Source organism: Taudactylus pleione, unplaced genomic scaffold (genome assembly GCF_031769625.1).
Source record: "Taudactylus pleione unplaced genomic scaffold, aTauple2 ptg000086l, whole genome shotgun sequence".
Lineage (NCBI taxonomy): Eukaryota > Metazoa > Chordata > Amphibia > Anura > Myobatrachidae > Taudactylus > Taudactylus pleione.
The window spans coordinates 3,570,298-3,594,428 of NW_028284488.1; the positions used below are offsets into that span (position 1 = coordinate 3,570,298).

Here is a 24,131-nt window from a genome sequence, read left to right on the forward strand (position 1 = left end):
TACCTATAGGGACTTGACTCCTTTGTATTCTTTATTTATTTTCTGTGGAAAAATTTAATTAAAGTATTAATTATGTATATAGTTGGATTGGGGGATGGACACTTTAACATTTCTCATACAGTAAGAAAGTGGACCTGGGGCTGGCCTTGTCCATAAGCACAAAGATAAAACCAAAGACAGAGAATGGGTGGTATGAATAGAGTATAAGATAGATAGACTCCCTATGGCTCCTAATGATGGATCGCACAGGGATGAGTAGGGGGCAAACAGCACGTCATGAGCATATAACCACTAAGTCTGCAAGATAGGATGAGAGAGATAATGGTGATAAAAAACTGAGATAGGGGAACAAATGCACTCTGGTGACAGGGATAGTACTAGGAGGAGAGAATGGAGGAAGATGGTCCTATCTGTGAGGACTTACAGTCTAAGAAGGGGTGTAACAAGAAGGGTGAACTGGGATAGAGGGTAATTGGGTGGAGAATAGTAGATGCCTATAATGGCTGATCGACTTGTATGAAGTAGTGAGTTTTGACAGCTCATTTAAACTTGTGACTTTCTATCAAAAAGTCCTAAAGAGAAAGGGAGGTCCAGTATAAACCATACTTGTCTACCCTCCAGGAATGGCTAGGAGGCTCCCAAAAATCAGATGCTGCTCCAGGCCGCCTGGAAAGGCACACAAGTATCCCGCAGTACCCCTGTTCCCAGGGCACTACCCACTTCTCTGAGTAAAGTGGGCAAATGATGGCGTGATTAATGCTGAATTGCATCGTCGTGGCCACACCCCCGCTCACACACTTTACAATGCCTTTAATATTGGCTTTGTATAGCAGTGGGTGTGACAGCGATGATGCAAACATGCTGACACGCTCCAACACTGCCCACCTATGCTGCACCATACCTCCCCAACCCACCCACCCTTCAGCTGCGCCAACCTGGCTTTTCCCCTCTCCCAGAGGGGAAAAGCCAGAATGTCGGCAAGTATAGTATAAACCCTACATATGAAAGCACTTCTTGTCTGGGGATGCAATGTCACATAACACTAAAAAAATATATATATTTTCTAAGTAAATTTTTAATACACTGTATTCTTTATTTGCAAAAACAACTAAGCGTTTTGTACCAGAACTATTTTCGAACGTGTACTACATGTCCAAAAGTTTGTGAGCACCTGAACATCACACCCATAGGTGCTTGTTGAACATCATTTGATATTAATATAAAGTTGGTTTTCCCCCAGCTGCTATAATAGTCGCCACTCTTCTCTGAATGCTTTCCACTGATATTATTATTATCATTATTATTGTTATTTTATGTATATGGTGCAACAAAGTGTCCACGGCGCTATAAAAGGTGGTAAGCAGGAAAAAAAATCATTTAAAATAACCGAATAAGAGAACAATGCACAATGCACAACTGCTAATCATAATACATAGCTTAAGTACAAAATACTAATATAATACAAAATACTGAGTAAGATAAGTAACAGGAGCAAGGGTAGGGAAAATATTTATTGTTAAAAGCAGAATGAAGTGGTGAGTCAGAGGTAAGGGGGGTGTCAATCAAGCATTTTACAATCTTATACCCAATGTATGTGCATTGAAGGAGAAATAGGAGTGGAGCACTGGTGACATGGATAGTACTATGTGAATGAACAAAATCAACATCTTCTGCTGTATCCAGGCAACTACTTACTGCACTCACTGCTTGGACACTGCAAGTGCTCCCCTGTCTGTGTGCTGCTCTTGTTGATTGATCTTTGTTGAACAGAACACTTTGGACTGGATCAGCTCGGGTACATTGTAATTTTGTCCTCATTCATTTTGTATTGCCTTTTCCAATTGTGTCACATCTATCCACATTAATCATTTGTTTATAAACTAATTCCTGCACCCACTACTCACATACCTCTCCTTTATATATCACTTTTGGAGCTGCGCTCATACATTAGCAGCACTGTTCTTTACATGTATTTTTGAACATTTAACAACTTTAATCCACACTGACTCTATATCTCACTGTCTCTACATCACACAGCCTCCACTCCAGTTTACATCTCAATTATTACCTTGTCCACAGCATGAACACCCTTACTTCACACAACCCTCATATTCTATGTCCACATAATCCTCTACTTTATCCGTCCCTCTCTTCCCCCTCCTGTTTCCTCCACTTGCTGTTCTTCCTTTTTTTCTCTCATCAGTCTGCTTCCAACCCTCTGCTTCTTTCCCCCACTTCTCCTATACCTCCACTCTCAACCACCTCCCTCCATGGTCTTGTTACCCCACTACTAAGCCCCATTCCCTCCTCGTTCTGTCTGTCACCTCCAGGGCTGCCAAGAGAAATTCTGGGCCCGGGTACTGCAACATCCTGTGGGACCACATCATGTATGGCTGCACCCATTTGTGAGTGGGTCTAGCATGTGAGATGCACCCACTCACAGGAGCATGGCATAGCACCCAGCAGCTGGAACTAAAGTAGTCACTACTGTATTAGGATGGCGGGACAGTCCCATAATAGCTGCATTTCTTGTCAGGCTGTATATAGATGCTAAAATGTAACACACAAATTAAAGTGCTTCTACTTTACTTTGTACATCTCTCATGTAAATAACACAAACAATCTATTTTCTATCATAGAGATAGATGTATGAAGGACTTAATTTTTACATAACATCAGGTCGTCTTATACACACACATTCCGTAGCACATATCCTAACCCACTGCTCCATGCTCCTTCTTCACTATCTACCCCTCTGTGTCGCCCCTGTCTGTCTGCCCTTCCCCTTTAGAATGTAAGCTCTCACGAGCAGGGCCCTCATCCTCACGTGCTTCTCCTCCCCCTACTTATAGTATAATTTACTCCTAACTCCCTACAATGGCACCTACCACCTGGTTGCTCATGTCCTGCTGCTTGTGTTTTGCAGCTGAGTTTATAACCTTGTCCTTGTCCTGCATTGTTTTGTATTACTATTAACTGTTTTTCTTGTGTGCTCATTTATGTACTGTGTAAGGCGCTGCGGAACCTTTGTGGCGCCATATAAATAAAGGATAATAATAATAATAATAATAATAATAATAATAATACTAGGGGAAAACGAAAGAAGAATCCTCTACCTGTGAGACACTAAAATTAAGAGGTGAACAGTTGGAGGAATAATTGGGTAGGATACATGATGTAGGGGTAGAGGAGATGAGGACTATTAAGCTTTAATTAAAAGGTGTGTCTTTAGGACACCTTTAAAGCTGTAGAGACTAGTAATAAGCCTGATCCAGCGAGGGAGGGAGTGCCAGAGGAGGGGAGCAGAGTGAGCAAAATGTTGGAGGTAGGAAATGCCTAGGGTGGAAGTGAGGTGGTAGCTGGGAGAGGGTGGGAGAGTGAGTAGACAGAGATATGGTTAGAGATGTAGGGAGTATGAGTGATTTCAGATTTATATGTGAGGGTGAGGTGAACTGGATTCTGAGGGGGATAGAGAGCCAATGAAGCTGGTTGTTAAAAGAGGAGGAAAATGAGATGAGAAGAGGCAATATGAACGCATTGAAGTGGGGAGAGGAGAGTGTGAGAGAGGCCCGTGAGGAGGAGGTTACAGTAGTCAAAGTAGGAGATGATGTATGAGTGGATGAGAGTTTGGGTGGCAATGTTACATTTCAGGAAATGTTAGGACATCCAGGAGAAGATGATGGAATGGCAGTTAGAGACGTGAGAGAGAATGGACAGAGAGAACTCAAGAGAGGAGAGGTAGATTTGAGTGGCATCGGGATACAGATAGTTTGGTAGGCTAAAGGATCTCATGAGATTTCTATGGGAGGAGGTGTAAAGGAAGAAGGGACCAAGAATAGACCATTGAGGAACACCGACAGGGTGAGGGAGAAAAGAGCAGTTAAAAAGGTAGGAGGTCAGCCATGATAGGACAGAGAAATGCAGACCAAAGAGTAGAGGGTTTGATGGAGGAGAGGGTTATGGATATGGATATGTCATTGAGAAGGTTGAAGGTGACCATGCTGGGGCAGTCCAAATGGAGCGGGCAGAACACAGACTGAAGATGTTGAGAAGGGCATGGGAGGGTAGGAATGAGGTGAGATGGTGACAAACAATCTTCTCGAGGAGCTTGAATGTTAAGGGAAGAAGAGGGATAGGGAAGTAACTAGATTTAATTATGTAATATTAAAATATGAAAGCTTTTTATTCAATTGTAGTCAGTTATTGTATTTAAACAAAACAATCTGCCACAATAATAGATATCTTATTACATAATCTTTTTATGTATAGTCTTAAAATATATACCATATTCTTGCTCTGATCATCTTCTCTTTTCTGTCTTGGTGCATTTATTTACATATTTGTTTTACAATAGACTTTTAAACTAGCAGCAGTGGAATTTGGTAACACAAACTAAATGAGACAAATACATATGTCTACAGAACCAACCACTGGCTGGATTTATGTGGTAGACCATTCTCAGAACACTCATGTCAGTGTTGCTGTTCCTTATACATTCATGACTTGCTTATCACAGCTCTACTGAGATCAAACACATAATATTCTCCCACTAAAATGTGTTCACACAAATCATATGGTACCTACTTGTCTATTAAAAAGCACTATCTGCAAATACAACACATTCATTGACTGAACACTCAATCACATTGGTGGGGAAGATGTACCTGATAAAGTAGGCAGAGTGGCCTGGTGTATTTGATAGGAAAAGAATACATACCTTACTATTAAATCCAACATTGACACTGTAATCCGCTCCTCACACATATAATGAAGACATTTAATCCTAGCTCTAGTGTTGTGACATAAGACATTAGTGAGTAGTGGCAGTATTACCTGTACAGTGAGCATATGGTATGGCCATTGTATAGTACTCTCCTTTACTAAGGAGCGTTATATAAAATCCATGCAGAAATATATAATAGAGAGAGTGCATACTTATTAGTTATCAAATGTAAATAAATACAGTATGTTAGATATAAAGGGCTGCATCAGAGTTGCATGCCACATTACATGCACGGAAATAAATGCAGAACTTTGACTGTATTCTATGCAGCCCCACTGGGATACGTTCAATATCCCGGCACATGGGATTCCCGCTGTCAGAATGCCAGCACCAGAATCATGACACTAGTCAGAATACCATCACCAACATCCTGACTGCCGGAATGCTGAAGGTAAGTAGCGCGGTTAAGGGGAGGGTTAGGGTTAGGCTCTAGGGGAAGGGTTATGGTTAGGCACTAAGGGGTGAGGGTTAGGTTTAGGGTACGGGGAGGTTAGGTTTAGGCACTAGGGGGGAGGTTAGGTTCAGGCAGAGGGAGGGTTAGGGTAGGGATGAGGGGGAGGGTTAGGATACCGACCGACAGGTTTCGGTATCCTAACCCTGTCGGGATGCAGGCGTCAGAATTTTGAATGCCGGGATCCCGACCGCCTGCATTCTGTACCCATCCCGCCCCACTGCCCCTATCCATCAGCTTGTGAACTAGCCAACATCGCTATCAGCGTCCATTTCCACCAGTCCTATACCTGGTGCAGGAGATTATTCTGATCTCAGACTGACTTCTGCATATGACTAATTCTGCATAGCCTGCAATTCCCCCTACACGCACGTGACACTTCCTCAGAGCACTTAACCTATGTGCAACGCTCTGCTGTTGCTCTGTTACACCCACTCAGCTGCAAGTAGAGATGCGGCTGAGATGCATATGGCTTGGAATCAGCCGTAGTTGCCCAAAATTGTGTATTGTCTGCTCGGAATGATTAGGAGTGCGAAACATCGCAAGAACCGTCTGTAATGTGGACTTGAGTGCAAGTCTGAATCAGAACTAATATGTCTTGCAGAAGAAAAAACTATGCACAGACACATGCACATTCTTTCTCTTTGAGACATGAATTGCTATGCCGGGGCGACTCAAGGCATGGGCTGACAAGGCTGTGAGGCTTTGGAGGCAGTGTGTGTGAGGCTTTGGGAGTGTGTGTGTGTGTGTGTGTGTGTGTGGCTCTCTCCCTCGATGGAGCAGTGAGTGGGAGAGCACCAAAGGAAATTCTCGCCTGGGCTCCACTTGGTCTAGAACCAGCCATGTTGCTGTATCTATTTAGAAAAACAGATTCATTCAAGGGGGCATATCCAATTAGCCATATAAAAAAAATATTACGCGCCTCTATATTTCTATGTCCAAGGAGAATTCCATGATGCACCACTTTTGTTTTTGTTGTACTTTACTGGGCTGTACTGTACTAGAGCATTGATGATGGTCTTCTGGTTTGTAAGGCCCATTTCTCTGTTTTACTTTTCTTTATAGTTGAAACTGCTTGTCTGTTCGTATAAGCATTAATCAGTCAATACTACATGTTTACCAGGCCAATAATTGTATATTTTTTTTCTTTATAGTTATAACTGCTTCTCTGTTCGTATAATCAAATCATTAATTAATTAATCAATCAATTAATCAATTCAACAGCCTGCTTTACACACTACATGCACTTAAGCTGGGTACACACTTTTACGATTGCAGCCGTGCAGTCTGTCTCCAGTGTGACCCCCTGTCAGCCGCGTACACACTGTGCAGACATAGCTTCTATGGGATCGGGAGGTCGAAACGCCGAATATTAAACTGTACATAAGATGCGACCTCCCGATCCCGATTGTTGCAGGGGCATTAAAGGCCATTTATTGGCTAACGCTCCTGCAGCGGGACAGGGTACACACCTATACAATCCAATAGGCATTCTCTCGATATTGGATAAACGGCCCGATTGTTGTATAGGTGTGTACCCAGCTTAAGGGGGGAATTCAATTTGCAAATTGTAAATTACCACGGACCAATTGATCCCCTGGAAGCCTGTTAAAGGGTGCCACAACTATGTTAACACATTGGTCCAAAAGCTAATCACTGATTCTGGGCCTGATTCAGAGCCGGACGCTCTGACCAGAGCGCTCGCTCTGAATCAGGGCCCTCCTAGCTCAACTTGGAGCGGCCTCTTGGACGAGCGTCCATGATGATGGTCGCGATGGTCAAGACCATCGCGACCATCGGGCTTGCGACGAGACCCTGCGGTAAGGTCTCGTAGCCACAAGCCCAGGAGTGATTTTGGCTCTATCAGAGCCAAAATCACTCCCACTGACATCACTAGTGATGTCAGTGGGGCCGGACCCAGGCGGTAGGTGTTCCCATGGGAACGCCTCCGTCTGGCAGCCACGCCCCCGGCACACCCACCAAAGGGGGCGTGCTGTCAGTCACCATCGACAGCACGCCTCCTTTGGTGCGAGACCCGGAGCGACAGCTTGGCTGTCGCTATGCGGGTCTCGCGCATGCGCACGACGGAGCTCCCTCCGTCGTGCGCATGCGCATTAGGGCACCATCGACCCGCTTGCGAGCCCTCTATGTTTTAACAGAACTTACCAGTGTAATTTAATGGGCGAGATAAAGAGCTCTAATTGAATATCCTCAGGCGTTAAAGCCCGGGGCTACCACCCTATTTCATAGCTGTCTCATCTTTATCTTGAAAGGCAAAATTTTGGACACAAAAGGAGAAATGTAATAGATTAATTTTTTTGTGCGAGTTTGCATTCGCATAAAATCTGTGTGAGTTTCTTCTGAAACTTGCAGCATGTAATAGGCTGCGAGTTTCAAGGTGTCTACATAACTCGCATGTGATGCCATGCCGGCTTGCTAGTGAGAAAATCCTGCAAATAGCAAAGCGAGTTTCATTACATGCTAGCTCTTGGCTTTGAAAGTGGTGTGGTAATTGGTCTTACAAAGTTACATGATTTAGACATCATTAGCCCTATAAAAGTATCACTTTTGCACTGATCTCACTGATTGAGGTTTTGTGAAGGTGGAGACAGGTTAGACAGTGTAGGTTGCGTGAAGGTGGAGATAGGTCAGACAGTGTGGTGTGTTTGGTTTGTTGCAGGATGGCTACTAGGAAGAGGATGGAGGGTCAGGAGAGGAGTGAGGAGGAACATAATGTTCATTTTGATCCCCCAGAGTTAGTGGAGGAGGGTGAAGAGGAGGAGGAGGTAGAGGGAGGCTGCAGTGTGTGCCCCAGGCAAGACTAAAACTGGTCGCAACATACGGGAGTGCTAGCTTTTTGGACTCGGGTTTGGGCGAATAGTAGATCAACTGCCTCTCCCCCCACCCCCCATTAGATCCCAGACCATGTCTGTTTGGTCTAGATTTAGAGGAGACCCATAACCACATAATTTATAAATATACTCTATGGGGTATAGTTACTAAAGTGTGGGTTTTTAGAAGTGGCTCAGTTGCCCATAGTAACCATTTGGATTCTACTTAACTTTTATCTAGCACCTTCTAGAAGATAATAGCTAGAATCTGATTGGTTGCTATGGTCAACATCTCCACTTCTAAAAACCTGCACTTTAGTAAATATACCCATTTGTCTCACTACCCTTGCCAAGGTGGTGGTGGCTAGAGCCTGGTTTGGAGGAGCTGAATGAAAGCAGAAAGACAGGGTTTGCAGTCCAACCCAGCAGTCCGCATCCACTTCACTTCATTTGAGCAGGAGCTGAAACAAGTCATTCCACCTCAGATCCTCCAAGGAACACATATTGAGGACACACACTGTCCATTCACCCAAACAGCAGCTGGTTAAGATAAATAAATAATGTTTAAAGTGTTCTTTACAAAATAATTCTGAACATATTGTATTCTTTTGTCATGAAGTTCACGAACTTTGGGCCAAATTCAATTCAGAGCGATTATAAATAGCCGTGGTAGGGATCTCCCGCAGCTACGTATTCAATACAACGCGCTGTGTGCCTGGTCGGGAATTGGTTAAGTCAGAGAATGACGGTGTTAAGGCGCGGTAACCAGTATTCTCTGACTGTTACCGGTGCGCTAAGCCGGAAATCAGCTGCGCGACCGGCGCTTTTGTCAGATTTCTCCTCACTTCCCCAGGGGGGTGCAAGAAGAAATTCTTTAACCAAGCAAACAGCGCGGTGCATTGAATAGCTTTGGGAACTCCCTCATTATCGCACTGAATTGAATTTGGCCCTTTGACTGTAACTCATACTTTCCCACTCTCCATGATTGTCAGTGAGACTCCCTGAAATAGTTGCAATCTCCCTGACTTCCTTGAGGAGGCTAGCAATCTCCTTGATTGCATCTTTCCCCCATTATGTAGCTGTTATATAAAATCAGAGATATATATATTAAAATGGGATCAGTATAATTTCCCTATATTTGTTGTAGGCTTGCCATATCAGCCCTTTAATTTTAACATATGAATTACTCAGATTCTGTGAATGGCTGACTTCAATTCTCTATTTACCTGGTTTTAAACAGCCACAGAACCTGTGTAATTCACATGTGTGCCAAATTAAAGGCATGATATGGAAAGCCTAGTTAGAAGGCAAAATGATCTCTATGGCTACTTGCATTTTCAAATAAGGTTTCTCTTAGCCACTTATATGGAACCACTTGTAAAACACATTACAGTACATGAGCAAGCCCTGGGACGTATCAGTGTGTTTCCATCAACATATACAGGCAGGTCCATAAATATTGGGACATTGACAGAATTTTCAGATTTTGGCCTCTATTCACCACCACAATGTTTTTGAAATGAAACAAACAAGATGTGCTTTAACTGCAGACTTTCAGATTTAATTTGAGGGTAATTACATCCAAATCAGGCGAACTGTGTAGGAATTACAACAGTTTCAATATGTGCCTCCCACTTTTTAAGGGGCCAAAAGTAATGGGACTATCAACTCAAAAGCTATTTCATGGACACGTGTGGGCTATTCCCTCGTTATTTCATTATCAATTAAGCAGGTAAAAGGTCTGGAGTTGATTCTATGTGTGACATTTGCATTTGGAATCAGTTGCTGTCAATTCTCAATATGAGATCCAAAGAGCTGTCACTATCAGTGAAGCAAGCCATCATTAGGCTGAAAAATCAAAACAAACCCATCAGAGAGATAGCAAAAACATTAGGTGTGGCCAAATCAACTGTTTGGAACATTCTTAAAAAGAAAGAACGCACCGGAGAGCTCAGCAACACCAAAAGACCCGGAAGACCACGGAAAACAACTGTGGTGGATGACAAAATAATTATTTCCCTGGTGAAGAAAAACCCCTTCACAACAGTTGGCCAAATCAAGAACACTCTCCAGGAGGTAGATGTATATGTGTCAAAGTCAACAATCAAGAGAAGACTTCACAAGAGTGAATATAGAAGGTTCACCACAAGCTGTAAACAATTGGTGAGCCACAAAAACAAGAAGACCAGATTAGAGTTTGCCAAACAACATCTAAAAAAGCCATTACAGTTCTAGAACAACATCCTATGGACAGATGAGACAAAGATCAACTTGTACCAGAGTGATGGGAAGAGAAGAGAAGGAAAAGAACTGCTCATGATCCTAAACATACCACCTCATCAGTGAAGCATGGTGGTGGTAGTGTCATGGCGTGGGCATGTATGGCTGCCAATGGAACTGGTTCCCTTGTATTTATTGATGATGTCACTGCTGACAAAAGCAGCAGAATGAATTCTGAAGTGTTTCGGGCAATATTATATGCTCATATTCAGTCAAATGCTTCAGAACTTATTAGTCGGCGCTTCACAGTGCAGATGGACAATGACCCGAAGCATACTGCAAAAGCAACCAAAGAGTTTTTTAAGGCTAGAAAGTGGAATGTTATGCAATGGCCAAGTCAATCCCCTGACCTGAATCCGATTGAGCATGCATTTCACTTGATGAAGACAAAACTGATGGGAAAATGCCCCAAGAACAAGCAGGAACTGAAGACATTTGCAGTAGAGGCCTGGCAGAGCATCACCAGGGATGAAACCCAGCGTCTGGTGATGTCTATGCGTTCCAGACTTCAGGCTGCAATTGCCTGCAAAGGATTTGCAACAAAGTATTAAAAAGTGAAAGTTAGATTTAGGATTGTTTAGTTTGTCCCATTACTTTTGGCCCCTTAAAAAGTGGGAGACACATATAGAAACCGTTGTAATTCCTACACCATTCACCTGATTTGGATGTAATTACCCTCAAATTAAATCTGAAAGTCTGCAGTTAAATCACATCTTGTTTGTTTCATTTCAAAATCATTGTGGTGGTGAATAGAGGCCAAAATATGAAAATTCTGTCAATGTCCCAATATTTATGGACCTGACTGTAGATCTTACTAACTCGTTTACATTTGGATGTAAGTAAATGTTATGACACGCCTCTCAGATGTAGCAGTACACGCCCACTTTACCGCCACACTCATAGGTGTTGCTTTCACAGTCTCCCTAAAATGCTTTTCAATAGTAGGCAAATATGCTGTAACAGTACTGCACAATCTTATATCAACACCCTGATGAGTGTGACCAAACATAGCGGAGGAACATCCATGTGCAAATGTGTTTTTTTAATTTACAAAATACAGTTTTGTGTTTTAATTGGCAAATAAATCAACAATTACGGTTGCCTGTTTCGTCAAGAAAATTAAGTGTATTTTGGTACAGATGTCTCTACAAAGAAAGGGCTGTTTAACAAGATTTTCTCTTTCCTTCCACACCGGAAAAGGCACCTTCCAAAAGGTGGCGCTCCCAAGCTGCTGACGATGATGATGCTGGTGAGTGCTGAAAAAAGTGTATAAAAAAATAAGTCAGCCCATGGTTTAGCAGGCATGTGCAATTCTGCAATATTGTCACGCAATAGTTCACACATTGGGCCAGATCTACTAAGCTCTGAAAAGTGATAAAGTGCAGAGTGATAAACGAGCAGCCACTCAGCTCCCAACTGTCATGTTACAGGCTGTGTTTGAAAAATGACAGTTAGTAGCTGATTGGCTGGTTGTCTATCACTCTCCAGTTTATCACTTTTCAGAGCTTAGTGCATCTGGTCCAAACGGAGTGACAATTTTACAGCAGATATTCTGCAAAGGAAAGATTGTGCAGTAACCTAAAATAAAATCGATTAATGGCATATCTTACCTCTTTTCAGGACCATCGTAAGCGAGTCCATAAGAAGCATCGCCAATTCTGATTGAAGATATTGGTGGCCGAACCCACATCATCCTCATCAAGGTTAATACACCAGAGCCTGCAGACGACACAGCAGAAGACATTGTTGAGCACACAGAGCAATGCCAGCAGCCGCAGCCCACACCCACAACTAGTGATGTGTGGTCAGGTGAGGCAGAGCCTTCACTGTCATCCTTAGGTATACTCCAGAGTTTTGACTAAAAATCATAAGACAAACTTAAAGAAAATATTATCTTTGTATTATTCTAATTATTTTTGTAGTCCAAACTCTGGAGTAAAAAGTGTTGGAGAGGTGAGGACCACACATCCCTGAACAAAACACACCAAATTTCTAGCACTATATACTGCTGCATCTTTGTATTAAGCCCACATGAACCCTCGGGTTCATATATGTTTCTATAAATCTGGCTCTGATACTAGCCAGTGCCTCCCTAGCCATTTACCTCACCGCACGTCACTGCCCACAAGCCCACCCATACCAACTTTGGAAGAGATGTCACAGTCCTTGGATACCTTCCGGAAGATGCAGATAAAATTCATAAAGGTGCAAACCATACAACTAAGAAGAATGCATCACAATTACATAAAATTGCACACACTAATAAAATTGCACAAGGTACTAGAATCAGAATGACGACTAATTTAGATTTGCTAGCAGCCAAACCACCACCCCACCAACCTCTGCTCCCAACACTCCCCCTAGGGCCAGTGTACTTACATGTGGTGGTCGGCCTAAAGGCCAAGGCAGGGGCAGACATACAAGTCAGCCCTAAGAAAAAATTATTTTTTTGTATGTGAATGTTACATTTTGTTATCGCAATTGTCAACTGAATTTGTCTGTTTTTATTTTCAAAAATGAACTAACCCATGTGTGTGTGTGTGTGTGTACTAAAACATGGGTTGTATTTTATATATTGTCCACAGGGGCAAATTTCTTATGGAAATCCTGTACTGTCACTTTACACAAAAAAAACACCTATTTTGCCAAGTGTACAATTTAACCAAACTTCATATATACATTTTCTAACAAATATATGCCAGCACATCATATGGGAAGATGTACAGATGTGTCCACATACATCTTTACTCCATGTGCTACAAGTCGCGTTACACATAACGTGCGAACAATGTGCGACTCGGTAGCGCTGGGTGTCTTTTTGTATGACTTTTTCCTTTAAATTGTGTATTATTCGTGAAACAATGCAAATAGGATACACAAGCAGCTTATGCTGATTAAAATGATATGCGGCATGCCTATATTCTGTGTGCCACTGCGGTTGTGTTTGCATGCAAAATGCTGCGTTACACTGTCCTGTGCATCTGCGGCCTTTGCCAGCACTTGCGTGAACAGCTGGGGTCACTTGGAGGGATCCTATCCTCGGGAAATGATCTGAAAATAAGCCCATAGGCTTCTATTAGGCAAAGCCATCTATAGATTGCATTGCCTATCAGGTACAAGTTCTGGTAAGTTTCGCTTTCCAGAGCTTGATAGATACGGGAAATGCATTTGAACCTCCGAAAACATGAATTTCTGAGTTTTGATTGCATTTTGTCGTTAGTACATCCCCGTCCTGTGTCTAGTGCCTGTATACAGTGTTTTAGCTGGACAGTATGCAGGACAATAATCAGCTGGCTGACAGTACTGTAAACATTGCTGTATTACTCTAAACAATTACTGTATGAAATAGACCAAGGAAGCAGTCAATCATGGTGACATTAGTAATTTAGCTGAAACACGCAAGGGGTGTTTTTTTGTGAAGTTGATTACAAATGGCCCAGGAGAAATTATTTGTACGATCTTGTGAACAGTGCTAGTATGTACATTATATATTCAGCCAACATACCAACGTGTGTACAGTAGGTGCCTGGTCACTGTGAAGGCTACCACTCCACATCATACCTTGATAAAAAAAGACTAGGAAAACTTTAGATTAAACAGAGATATAGGCCCTCATTCAGAGTCGATCGCTAGAAGCGATCGCTCACTCTGAATGAGGGCGGGCACTTCTTGTTTTGAAGTGCTGCCTCCAGGTCGCAAGCTAAGCTGTGGGTTACCACCCACAGCTTAGCTTGCGATCAGGGTAATGGTCGCAATGGTCATCACCATCGCGACCATTGGGGCTTACGACCAGACCCTAAGGTTGGGTCTGGGCACTCGTAAGCCCCAGGGAACTTCTTGTTCTGTTTGAGCAGGAAGTTCCCCACTGACATCATCAATGATGTCAGTGGGGCCGCCCCCAAATGGCAAGCGGTCCGACTGGAACGCCTCCATTTGGCCGGGCACGCCCCCGGCACGCCCAGCAAACGGGGCGAGCTATCACTCAACATCGACAGCTCGCCCCGTCTGCTACGAGACCCCTAGCGACGGAGCGCCCGTCGCTAGCCGGGTCTCGTGCATGCGCATGACGGAGCCGGCTCCGTCGTGCGCATGCTCTGTGGGGACCATCGACCCGATTGCGAGCACATCGGCGCTTGCGACCGGGTCTGAATGAGACCCATAGGCTGGTTCTTTATCTACAGTGCTATTATATGCCTGCAGTTTTTGTGCCACTGTAGAGCTACTACCTGTCAAAGCCAAAATAATTCCTGTAATGTTCTAAATATGATACAGTTGTTGGCAAACTGACCTGTCAGATTATAACACCTACTGTGGCTTGTATTGGATGGATCACTCCCTGGTGCCTAAACCTAACCTCCCCCCTAATGCCTAAACCAAACCTCCCCCTCCCCACACCCTAAACCTAACCCTCCCCCTAGTGCCTAACCCATACATGCCTACCCTCCCAGAAGTCGCGGGAGGCTCCTGATTTTTCGGGTAACTCCCCCTACCTCTGGTAAACTAAGCACTTCTCCCGCATTCTGCCCACTTCCTAGTGAAGTAGGCATGACAGGGCGACTATTAGCGGTGATCAGCGGGTCCGTGCGTTGGGGACAGGGCCTAATGATGCAATTCTATGAGAATCTCGTCATTTAGCCCCGTCCCCTAATTAAAATATGCATTGTCGCGGAAATTCTGGGGGGTGGGGCTTAATGACAGGATTTTATGCACCCATTTAGTAAATACCTCTCCGGAGTCCCGCGTCAGCAGTACCAAAGCTTTAAAAATCTCCAGGAAACTGGCCCCTACTAATACTCCCCATGTATGTGGTGGTAGCTTCCTCTTGGTGCTCCAATTTCCTGCCACACTCCAAAAACATACAGATAGGTTACTTGCATTTGGACAAAAATTATCCCTGTTGTGTGTGCTTGTATATTTGTAAATATAGGCTGCAAGCTCCAGTGGAACTAGGACTGATGTGAATGATTATAAATATTTTCAGTAAGCGCCGCATAAAAATGGTGGTACTATAAAAATGATAATATTAATAATAATACATAAGAGTTGTCATGTGTGAATCTGTAACTACACAGAATGTGTCAATTAGCTATATTAAGGGATCATGCATATCCTAACGGGATATAGTCAGCATCCCGGCGTGCGGGATGCCGACGGTCTGAATACCGGTGCCGAAATCCCGACAGGTCGGGATCCTGGCACCAGTATCCCGACTGTCAGCATTCCGAAGGTAAGTATCGGGGTGTTAGGGGGAGGTTAGGGTTAGGAAGCGGGGTTGGTGTTAGGCACTAGGGGGAGATAGGCACCAGTAAGGGAGTGTTAGGCACTAGGGGGAGGAGGTAAGGTTTAGGTACCAATTCGTTCCTATGGGTGGCGTGATTCTGGCTGTCGGGATGCCGCTGTCGGTATTCGGACTAGCGGCATCCCAACAGCCGGGATTTCATACCCAACCCTATGCTAACAGTGGTGCCCTGCTTCTTCCCTATGAGAAGGTGTCCCAGGCTGCGAAGACGGATCCCTCCGCCCCTGTCCGGCTCCTTCCCCCGGGTGCTGGGGCTCTTGTGCTGATGTATGACCTGTAGATCACGCAGGCAAATTAGTGTCACTGCTCCAAAAGAAACAGTGAAGCGCTTCGGATCAGCTGTCTCCGCGCCGGAGTAATGATGAATTGCTCTGACTCTTGTATCGAGTTAGTATGTTAATTATCAGGGTCCGTTCGGACACCGATAATTAACATAATGAATAAAGCCCTTAGTGCTTTCATTTTGTATTTACATCTGGTACTGCCTTTTATATGGTACATGTGACTCTAGTATTATTATTTAATACCATTTTCCAATTATGTAATACTGTATATAGGGTCTGACTCGTAGATGTACGCAATGCCAACATTTACTCAGTTGAGCGATTATTGGCCAACTGCGCATGTGTCACGGTCGCACTGCCACTCACAGTGAGGTTTTCTTTGCAAATTGATTGACATTGAAGGACGGTTTGGGGACAGTTATGGTGAGTGGCGGCAAAACGCAGGTGTTTTCGGGATGTGTCCAGCTTACAACTGCAATCCCATATGCAGATAAAGTGGTACCGATGTCTCAGTTCAGACGGTTATTCTGCACGACCTTAGAGCTGTGTATGTGTACGCAGTTGCTTGGATTTTAGATGGCTCCATTGGGCATCTCAATACATATTGCGGCGTCTGCAACATTTGCATATATCATACTTGCCGACATCTTGGCAGGGGGCTGGCAGGTCTGTCCAGCAGGGAGGATGGGGACGGATCAAAGTGGCGGAGCGGGGGCATCATAGTGGCCCCGCCCCCCGCTTTATAATGCCAATATTACTGGCATTATAAGGCAGGGGGCGGGGCTACGATTACGCGATTCGCGCTGAATCGCGTCATCACACCCCCGCACCGCCCACTTTTGCGGCTGGCGCGGGGGGTTAGCGGGGAGCCGGCATCTATTCCGGGGGACTTGTCTAGTCTTGCGGGGTGTCGGGAGCGGCACCCGATTTTCGGGAGGCTCCCGACAGTCCCAGGAGAGTAGGCAAGTATGGCATATATTCGTACAGCAGCTGTGTGCGGGATCACAGCTGCGATTGCATCAGCGTACATCTCTGAATCAGGCCCTGTGTGCTGTCATTTTAGCATTTATTACTATCACTGTGAAGCCACATACCCTGGTGTAAACCAGGTATGCTTATTACTGCTCTCTCCTGGTGTAAACCATCTTCATATGTTACCCTTATCGGGCTGATAAGTTTTGCTCATGTGATTTATATGTAAATTCCACACAATTTAACATAAGCCCCAGTGGGCAAATCTGCATTATTTGTTTTCATTGCCTAATCTAGAACAGCTAAAAGCAAAATGCTGAATGGTTGTTGTGGTTTTAGAGCAGTTTTTCACCTTCCAGCAATATTAGTAAATAGCCCTCACTGTCTGTCTGACACATTTACTTTACTCTATTTAAAATTTGTTTTATGGTGCATACACACGGTCAGATTTTTCTTCAGATCTGAACGATAATGATTTAAAAAAATTGTTCAATCGTTCATATCTGAAGGAAAATCTGACATGTCTGGACGATGAACGATGCGCGTTCCCGATGGTCAGATAACGATATCTGACATCTGATGTGTTTGCAGTCAGACTTGGACGATTCCATTCATTTTAATGCAGTCAAAAATCGTTCAAATCTTTGGTAAAATCATTCATCTGACAGATCTGACCGTGTGTATGCATCATTACTTTTTAAAATAAAGAAACCAAACACATTATGCATTTTTTGTATTATAAAAAACCCAAGCATTTTACTAAAAATAATCCACCATAAAAATAAAATTTAGAACATTAAAAAACCTTTGCAATATGGACATAAAGGGTTTAGAGCAGTGGTTTCCAAACTGGGTGCCTTGAGGCACTTGCAGAGGAGCCACGGGTTGATGATCCAGGACCAAATCAAATTATTTATGGTCAATGTGATAGGCAAAACCAGTGCTGGTGGCTGCCAATCATAAAATATGTGCACAACCCTGTCTAACACCACATCACTGATCCAAAGGATGACAGATAAGCACAAGTTACTTAATTGAATATTTTTTATATATATATATTTCTCAATGAGAATCTTTAACCTAGGGGTGCCATGAAAGAAATGCTGATACTCTCGTGCGCCATAATTCATGAAAGTTTGGGAACCACTGAGAGAGTGTAGAGCAGTGATGGGCCGCATGCATACAGCCTTCCAAGTAGGGGCGTATTATTCTACCCTACACCCATATACTCTTTATACTTACCTGTCCATTATCTCCACGGCACTGCAGAGCAGCATAAATCACTGGGAAAATGGCTGCGGCCATTTGCCCGGTGACTTGCGCATGTGCAGTAGATTCTGGCACTAACCCAGAGTCTACCGCTGCACCACCCACCACAGCACCGCTAGAAAGAAGAGGGGGTCTGCACTGAGGGGCCGATTCAGACCCGGACGCTAAGCCGCGAACGCTCGCTATGGGCGATTGTCGCCTGTCTGCTCATGCATCGCAGTGCGCGTGCGCAAGCCAGTAATTGCAATCGGGAATCGTGCGCTCATTGTACACAGACTGAGCGCTACTTTGAGTGACAGATTGTGCCGTTTGTGGGTGGTAACAGGGAAGGTGCCTGTGAACGGGGGAGTGGTGGTGCAGCGTGTCTGGGCATCAAAACTGAATTTTTTAGGTGTGCATAATTAGCATGGAAGTGTCATTGTACACGTCTTTTGGTCATATTTCAGCCTGCAGTGATCGCAGTGCTTGCGGCGGGGTAGGGTTTACCTCAAGTGCTGCGTGCAGCTCCGAAGGCTCTCGATGGTTCTGATTAATCATACTTCCTGGAGATGACGTGTGCTAAGAATGAAAAGTGGGCCTCTTTAGACAGGCGTGCGCTCACTCTGCCGTCGCTCTCTAAGACATAGAGGGCGTCCTTACACCAGACGGTGCGATCGTGGAATTTGCATACCTGGCCCCTTTTGGATGCAAGCGATCACGGCTTAGCGTCCGTGTCTGAATCGCCCCCTGAGTCTGCACACGGGTCCCCTCCTCTCTTAAAACGCCAATGCCTCTAAGCCTTCACTAGCAGCATCCAGCTCCTTTCTACCTTGTTGTCATAATTGTTTGTTATAACTTATTTATAATGCTTGTTTAAAAGACCTACTGATATGTATAAGGGCAAGGACTGTTGAGAGCTACAGGGACCCAGGCACTGGGGGCGTGGCCAAACACATGAGGCATGACCACACCCCCTCCCCAAGATACTGTACTGCCCTGCCGAGCATCACGGGCCCCGCACACACAGGATGGGGCTACAAAGACGCAGCACTCGCCGTACTCCCTGCAATTCTTGGACACTCACCTAAGCACTTGTGTCCGGGGGGAGAAACTGGGAGGAAACATGGAGGAGGGGCAGGAGAATGGGCAGTAACACGATTGAGCAACACTGCAAAGGAGAACAATGTTCCCCTCATCAACAGCAGACCCTGGACCCTACCGGGTCCCTCCAACCGGCCTGGGCCCAGGCAAGTAGTACCTGCCCCCCCTCTCGGCACCCCTGTAGATAGGTGTCTCTTTCATTGATTATATGTATTATTTTTAAGTTGCTACTGAGTAATGTGCGGCCCATTTGAAAGTTAGAGGGAGAGGCGTTTCAAGAGAGGAGGGGGCAGTGTGCAGTATCTGTCTGGGGTCCACTCCTCTCTCTTCTGCGTGCCAGAAGCGCACTGAGCGCAGCGCCACACTGGTAGACTCTACAGCACATGTGCAGGTCATTTTCCTGGTGTTTTCCCTACTGCGTATGTGCAAAACGCAGGGAAAATGTCTGCTGATACCGGCGCTGACGTGGGACTCCGGAGGGAAGTATTAAAAATATGGGTGCAGGGTATGCGGTGTGGGCCCCCCTAGACCCAAGGGCACTTGTGCCACACACAAACCTGCACCCATTATAGAAACGCCCCTTGTTAGAGGGCTGCCCAGTGCACTCCCAAACTGTATCAGGCTGCCTATCACTGGTGTAGAGTTTAATAATCATAAATACAAATTAAAAAGAAGTCTGATATTACCACATAAGGATCGGAATGCATCAACGCTAAAAATTAGTCAAACCTCCTAATATGCCAAAATTTTCCAGAACTTGGACCCAATAGGCAACACCATCTATACTCTTTTCTGAGCTTTCCCTGAGAGGGATCCAATAGGACCTCCCCCCCCTGTACATGCGCAGATGGACTCCCAGATCATAAACCCGGATATCCCCACACCACAAAGAACAGCTCTTATCGGAAGAGGTGTCCTTTGCTTAAATGTGCATGCATATGGCGTTACTTGGCAATCAATGGCAAGATGCATTGCATCCAAAATGTGATGATTGATGCATCCCACCCACAATCTGCTAGCTATATGTTTCAAAAATAGCAAAGGTCTATTTACTTTATTAACACATTCCTCCCAGCACTCTGGATGTTAAATTCTGGCCCCTTTGTATGGCCGAAAAGGGAACATGGCCTCACGGAAAAGGGGCGTGGCCTTGTTGCATGCTCCCGTTGTTATCACTCTGGGGGCGTGCCCAGTGCCTCCGGAAATGCTAGGCTGCCCCTAGGCACTCCTCACACTGTCAACAGACTGCGTGTGCATGGCATCTACTCACCCACTGCTGATATGCAGAGCAGTGGTGAGAGTGACACCCCCCCCCCCCCGGACACTGCGATCCAAGACTGGGACAGCAGGACTGTCCTGCCTAAGACGGTATGTTAACAGTTATTTGTATAGCGCCAGCATATTCCGCTGTGTCAGGGTTCGGCCTAGGATCGGACATTATTTACCCCAGCACCGGCATCCCCTGACTTCTCGTGCGGACAGACGTCAGGTGCGGCGGTGGGTGACGCCCTGAGGATTTTGCCTTTGGTGCTCTTGGACTTCCATGTGTGGCTCTGTGTCTTGGTTTCCGAGGTTGCCATCATGGGCACCGCTATGTTAGTCTTTCTCATCTGACTGTTCCTTCAACCAATGGTAGCGTAGTCTCAGTCAGCTGACGCTGATCTCCAATTGACTGCTTCCTTAGGGTATATAACTGGGCTCTGGACACCAGGAAGTTGCCTGTGCAATGTCGTCACTACTGGTGCATGCTTGTTGTCATTCCATTCCAGGTTCCTGTTCCTCACTCTTGAGTTATTTCCAAATATCATCTCGATACCACCCTCCGGTGCGTCTGGATTCGCACGTTGTCTACTCAGTACAAACAACTGAGTACAATTACAGAACCATCCTCTGGTGCGTCTGGGTTCGCACGTTGTCTACTCAGTACACACAACTGAGTACAATTACAGAACCATCCTCCGGTGCGTCTGGATTCGCATGTGATGTACTCAGTACACACAACTGGGTACAACTACGGAACCACTCTCCGGTGCATCTGGATTCGCATATCGTGCACTCTGTGCCTGATTCAGAGCCGGACGCTCTTTAAGAGCGCTCGCTCTGAAACAAGGCATTTTTTTTTTTTGTTGTTGCGGCCTCCTGTGCCTCTAGCTAAGCTGTGGGTGACCACCAACAGCTTTTGCGAGCAGCCAGGTGATGGCCGCGACCATCGCGGCTTGCGACGAGACCCTTGTGGTAGGGTCTCATCCGTCGCAAGCCCCAGAGAGCTTCTGGCTCTAACAGAGCAGGAAGCTCTCCACTGACGTCACTGGTGATGTCAGTGGTGCCTCCCACAAACGGCAGACGTTCCTTCGGGAACGCCTCCATTTGTGTAGCCACCCCCCCTCCCCGCCTACAAAACGGGGCAAGCTGTCGATCAACATCGACAGCCGCCCCTTTTGTAGTGAGTCCCGGAGCAAGAGAATTTCTCTCTCGCTCCGGGGCTTGCACATGCGCTCGTGCGCAGTACCCCACCCATCGACCCACTTGCCAGCGCTGTGCCCTTGCGAGCAGGTCTGAATCAGTCCCTCTGTACACACCAACCAAGTACAACCACTGAATCACCTTCTGTACCAACGGTGCACCAGTATCCACACTCCATGCAGTCAGCGCCCTCCCACTTAGCGCAACCACCACCCTCCTCCAGTGCCAGCAGAGTATCCTTCTCCTCAGTGGACCTTCCCTCTTCTCATTCTTGTAACACTTCTGGAAGCAATCCCCATTGTGCCAACTCTGTACCGATAGGTATAGAATACGTATTAGTACTTCTCCAAAGTACTTTCTCTGGGCCATAGTGGTGTAACTCTCTCCTCGGATACCTGACCAAAGGTCCGCGACCTGCTTGCCGGGAGTACTTAAACCCAAATCCCACTTATAGGGGTCATGGGTGAACACCTCTTGGCAGGTTAGACTCCGCGCCTTTGGTCAGATCTTGTCAACATCCGATACTTGTGGATGAGGGCCCTCGCCTCCGATTCCTCCCTCAACCCGGGACCTCAGCTTTCAGTAGGGGATTCCTCGGAGCTGGGCGTGACACGCTGTGCTTTTCAAATGGGAACAAATCAGTAATAAAACTAGCCTGGGTAATAACAGCCATAAACCTTACCTCTCTGTCTGGCTTACAATCTATAGGGAAATTAGCATTTGAGCTATAGGGAAATAGGGATTTGATATGCAAGGATAAGTGCTACATATTGTATATAGGTCCAGCCAGATTGCAAAGGTTCTTGGTGGGCTGTATGATCCAGTCACACAGCAATGTTAGCCTGGGTCAGCAGGATGTGTGAGTATACAAAAAAACCCTTGTAAAGTTATGGACTGTTTGAAGATTAATTAGTCAAATTAATAGTGATAAGCTTGCATGAAGCGGTGAGTTTTAAGGGAACGCATGAAGGTTTTCAGCTTGTTGTGCGAGGGAGGGCATACCACTTAGTGGGTGCAGCCTATACATGCCTACTCTCCTGAAACATCCAGGAGACTGCCTAATTTGTTGGCAGTATACCAGCTGTCCTATCGCATCCTGCCCACTTCCTAGCGAAGTGGGCATTATGGGGAAGATAATGCCGCGAATCGCAGGTAAACAGGAATGGGGCAGGAACTGTGAAAATCACGTCATATTGGCCCTGCTCCCTCTCAATCGACCAGCGATTCGTGACATTTCCAGTTTGGGGGCAGGGCCTACTGGTGCATGAGAAGAGAGTGAAAAAGTAGGTAAGTAGTGTGAAGACCGAAAAAATGATTGTAACTGTGAAAGAGAGCATGTAATGAATGTGAATGAAAAGAGGGGTTGAGCCATGACATATTTAGAGATAAGTGAAGAGATGTTGGTGTAGTGTTTTTTATGGTCTTAAATATCAGTAGTATTTTATACTGGATTTAATAAAATACAGGCAACCAATGTAAGGACTGACAGAGCAGCAGCAGAACATTTTGTAAGGAAAAATATGAGATATGGTAAGAACTTACCTTTGTTATCTCTATTTCTACGAAGTCCATAGTGTTCCACGGGATACCTTGGGGTATAGGTGATGACGTCAGGCATCGGGCACCATAGAGTTACGTTTTCAGCCTCCCAGGATGCACTAGGGTCCCCTTCCTATGCCCCGCCCCCGAGCCAAGGCATCTCAGTTACGTACCAAGCCATAGGCCGGAGGAGGAGAAGGAAGAGAGACAAAAAAGATCTGGACACACACAAGAATCACATTCTCACCAGAGGGAGACGGAAAAACCGGTGACCAGAGTAAAGCCCATCTGCAGCACAGGTGCGACAGGGCGGGAGTCCTGTGGAACCCTGTGGACTTCGTAGAAATAGAGATAACAAAGGTAAGTTCTTACCATATCTCATATTTTCTACATCAGGGTCCATAGGGTATCCACAAGATACTATCACGACCCGGGCAGCGTTGCCACGGAGCACTCGGACCTTACCTGTCCGGGCGCTCTGGCAGGGTCCTTCCTGCGGCGGCTCCTGGAGGTGATCCTGGCGCTGGGGGGCTGATGGCAGCGGGCCTCTGTGTTCACCGGCGGCTGCTGGGCGCCGCCATCTTGCGGCAGACACATGACCTGGGGGTAGCCTATCCCATCCCTGCTTTGCTCCTGAGCTCCAGCCAATCCCTGCACTACCTATGGTACTTAAGAGTGCCTTGCACACTCTTTCCTTGCCAGTGCAACGTCGCACACAGCGTGAGCTCCTGAGCTCCCATCCGCTGCAGGTTGTCACAGTCTGCCTGCATTCACAGTTCTGCTCCAGCTTGTCTACCGCTGTCCCCAGTTCCTGTGTGTCGCTCTCTGTCCTGCTTCCCAGGAGGGCCCGCCGTCCTCGAGACTCTGGTCCTAGTTCTCC

General features: G+C 45.6%; 1 protein-coding gene across 1 annotated transcript in view; it reads right to left on the minus strand.

Moving 5' to 3' along the window:
• The window catches only part of LOC148529111 (uncharacterized), a 57,694-nt gene that overhangs the window by 19,740 nt on the left and 13,823 nt on the right, over positions 1-24,131 (minus strand). Inside the window, exons 2-3 of the mRNA XM_088468843.1 lie at positions 11,956-12,064; positions 11,442-11,601 (exon numbers count right to left, since the gene is read on the minus strand). Of these exons, the coding sequence (XP_088324969.1) occupies positions 11,442-11,601; positions 11,956-12,064 (269 nt within the window). The remainder of the gene's footprint in view (positions 1-11,441; positions 11,602-11,955; positions 12,065-24,131) is intronic.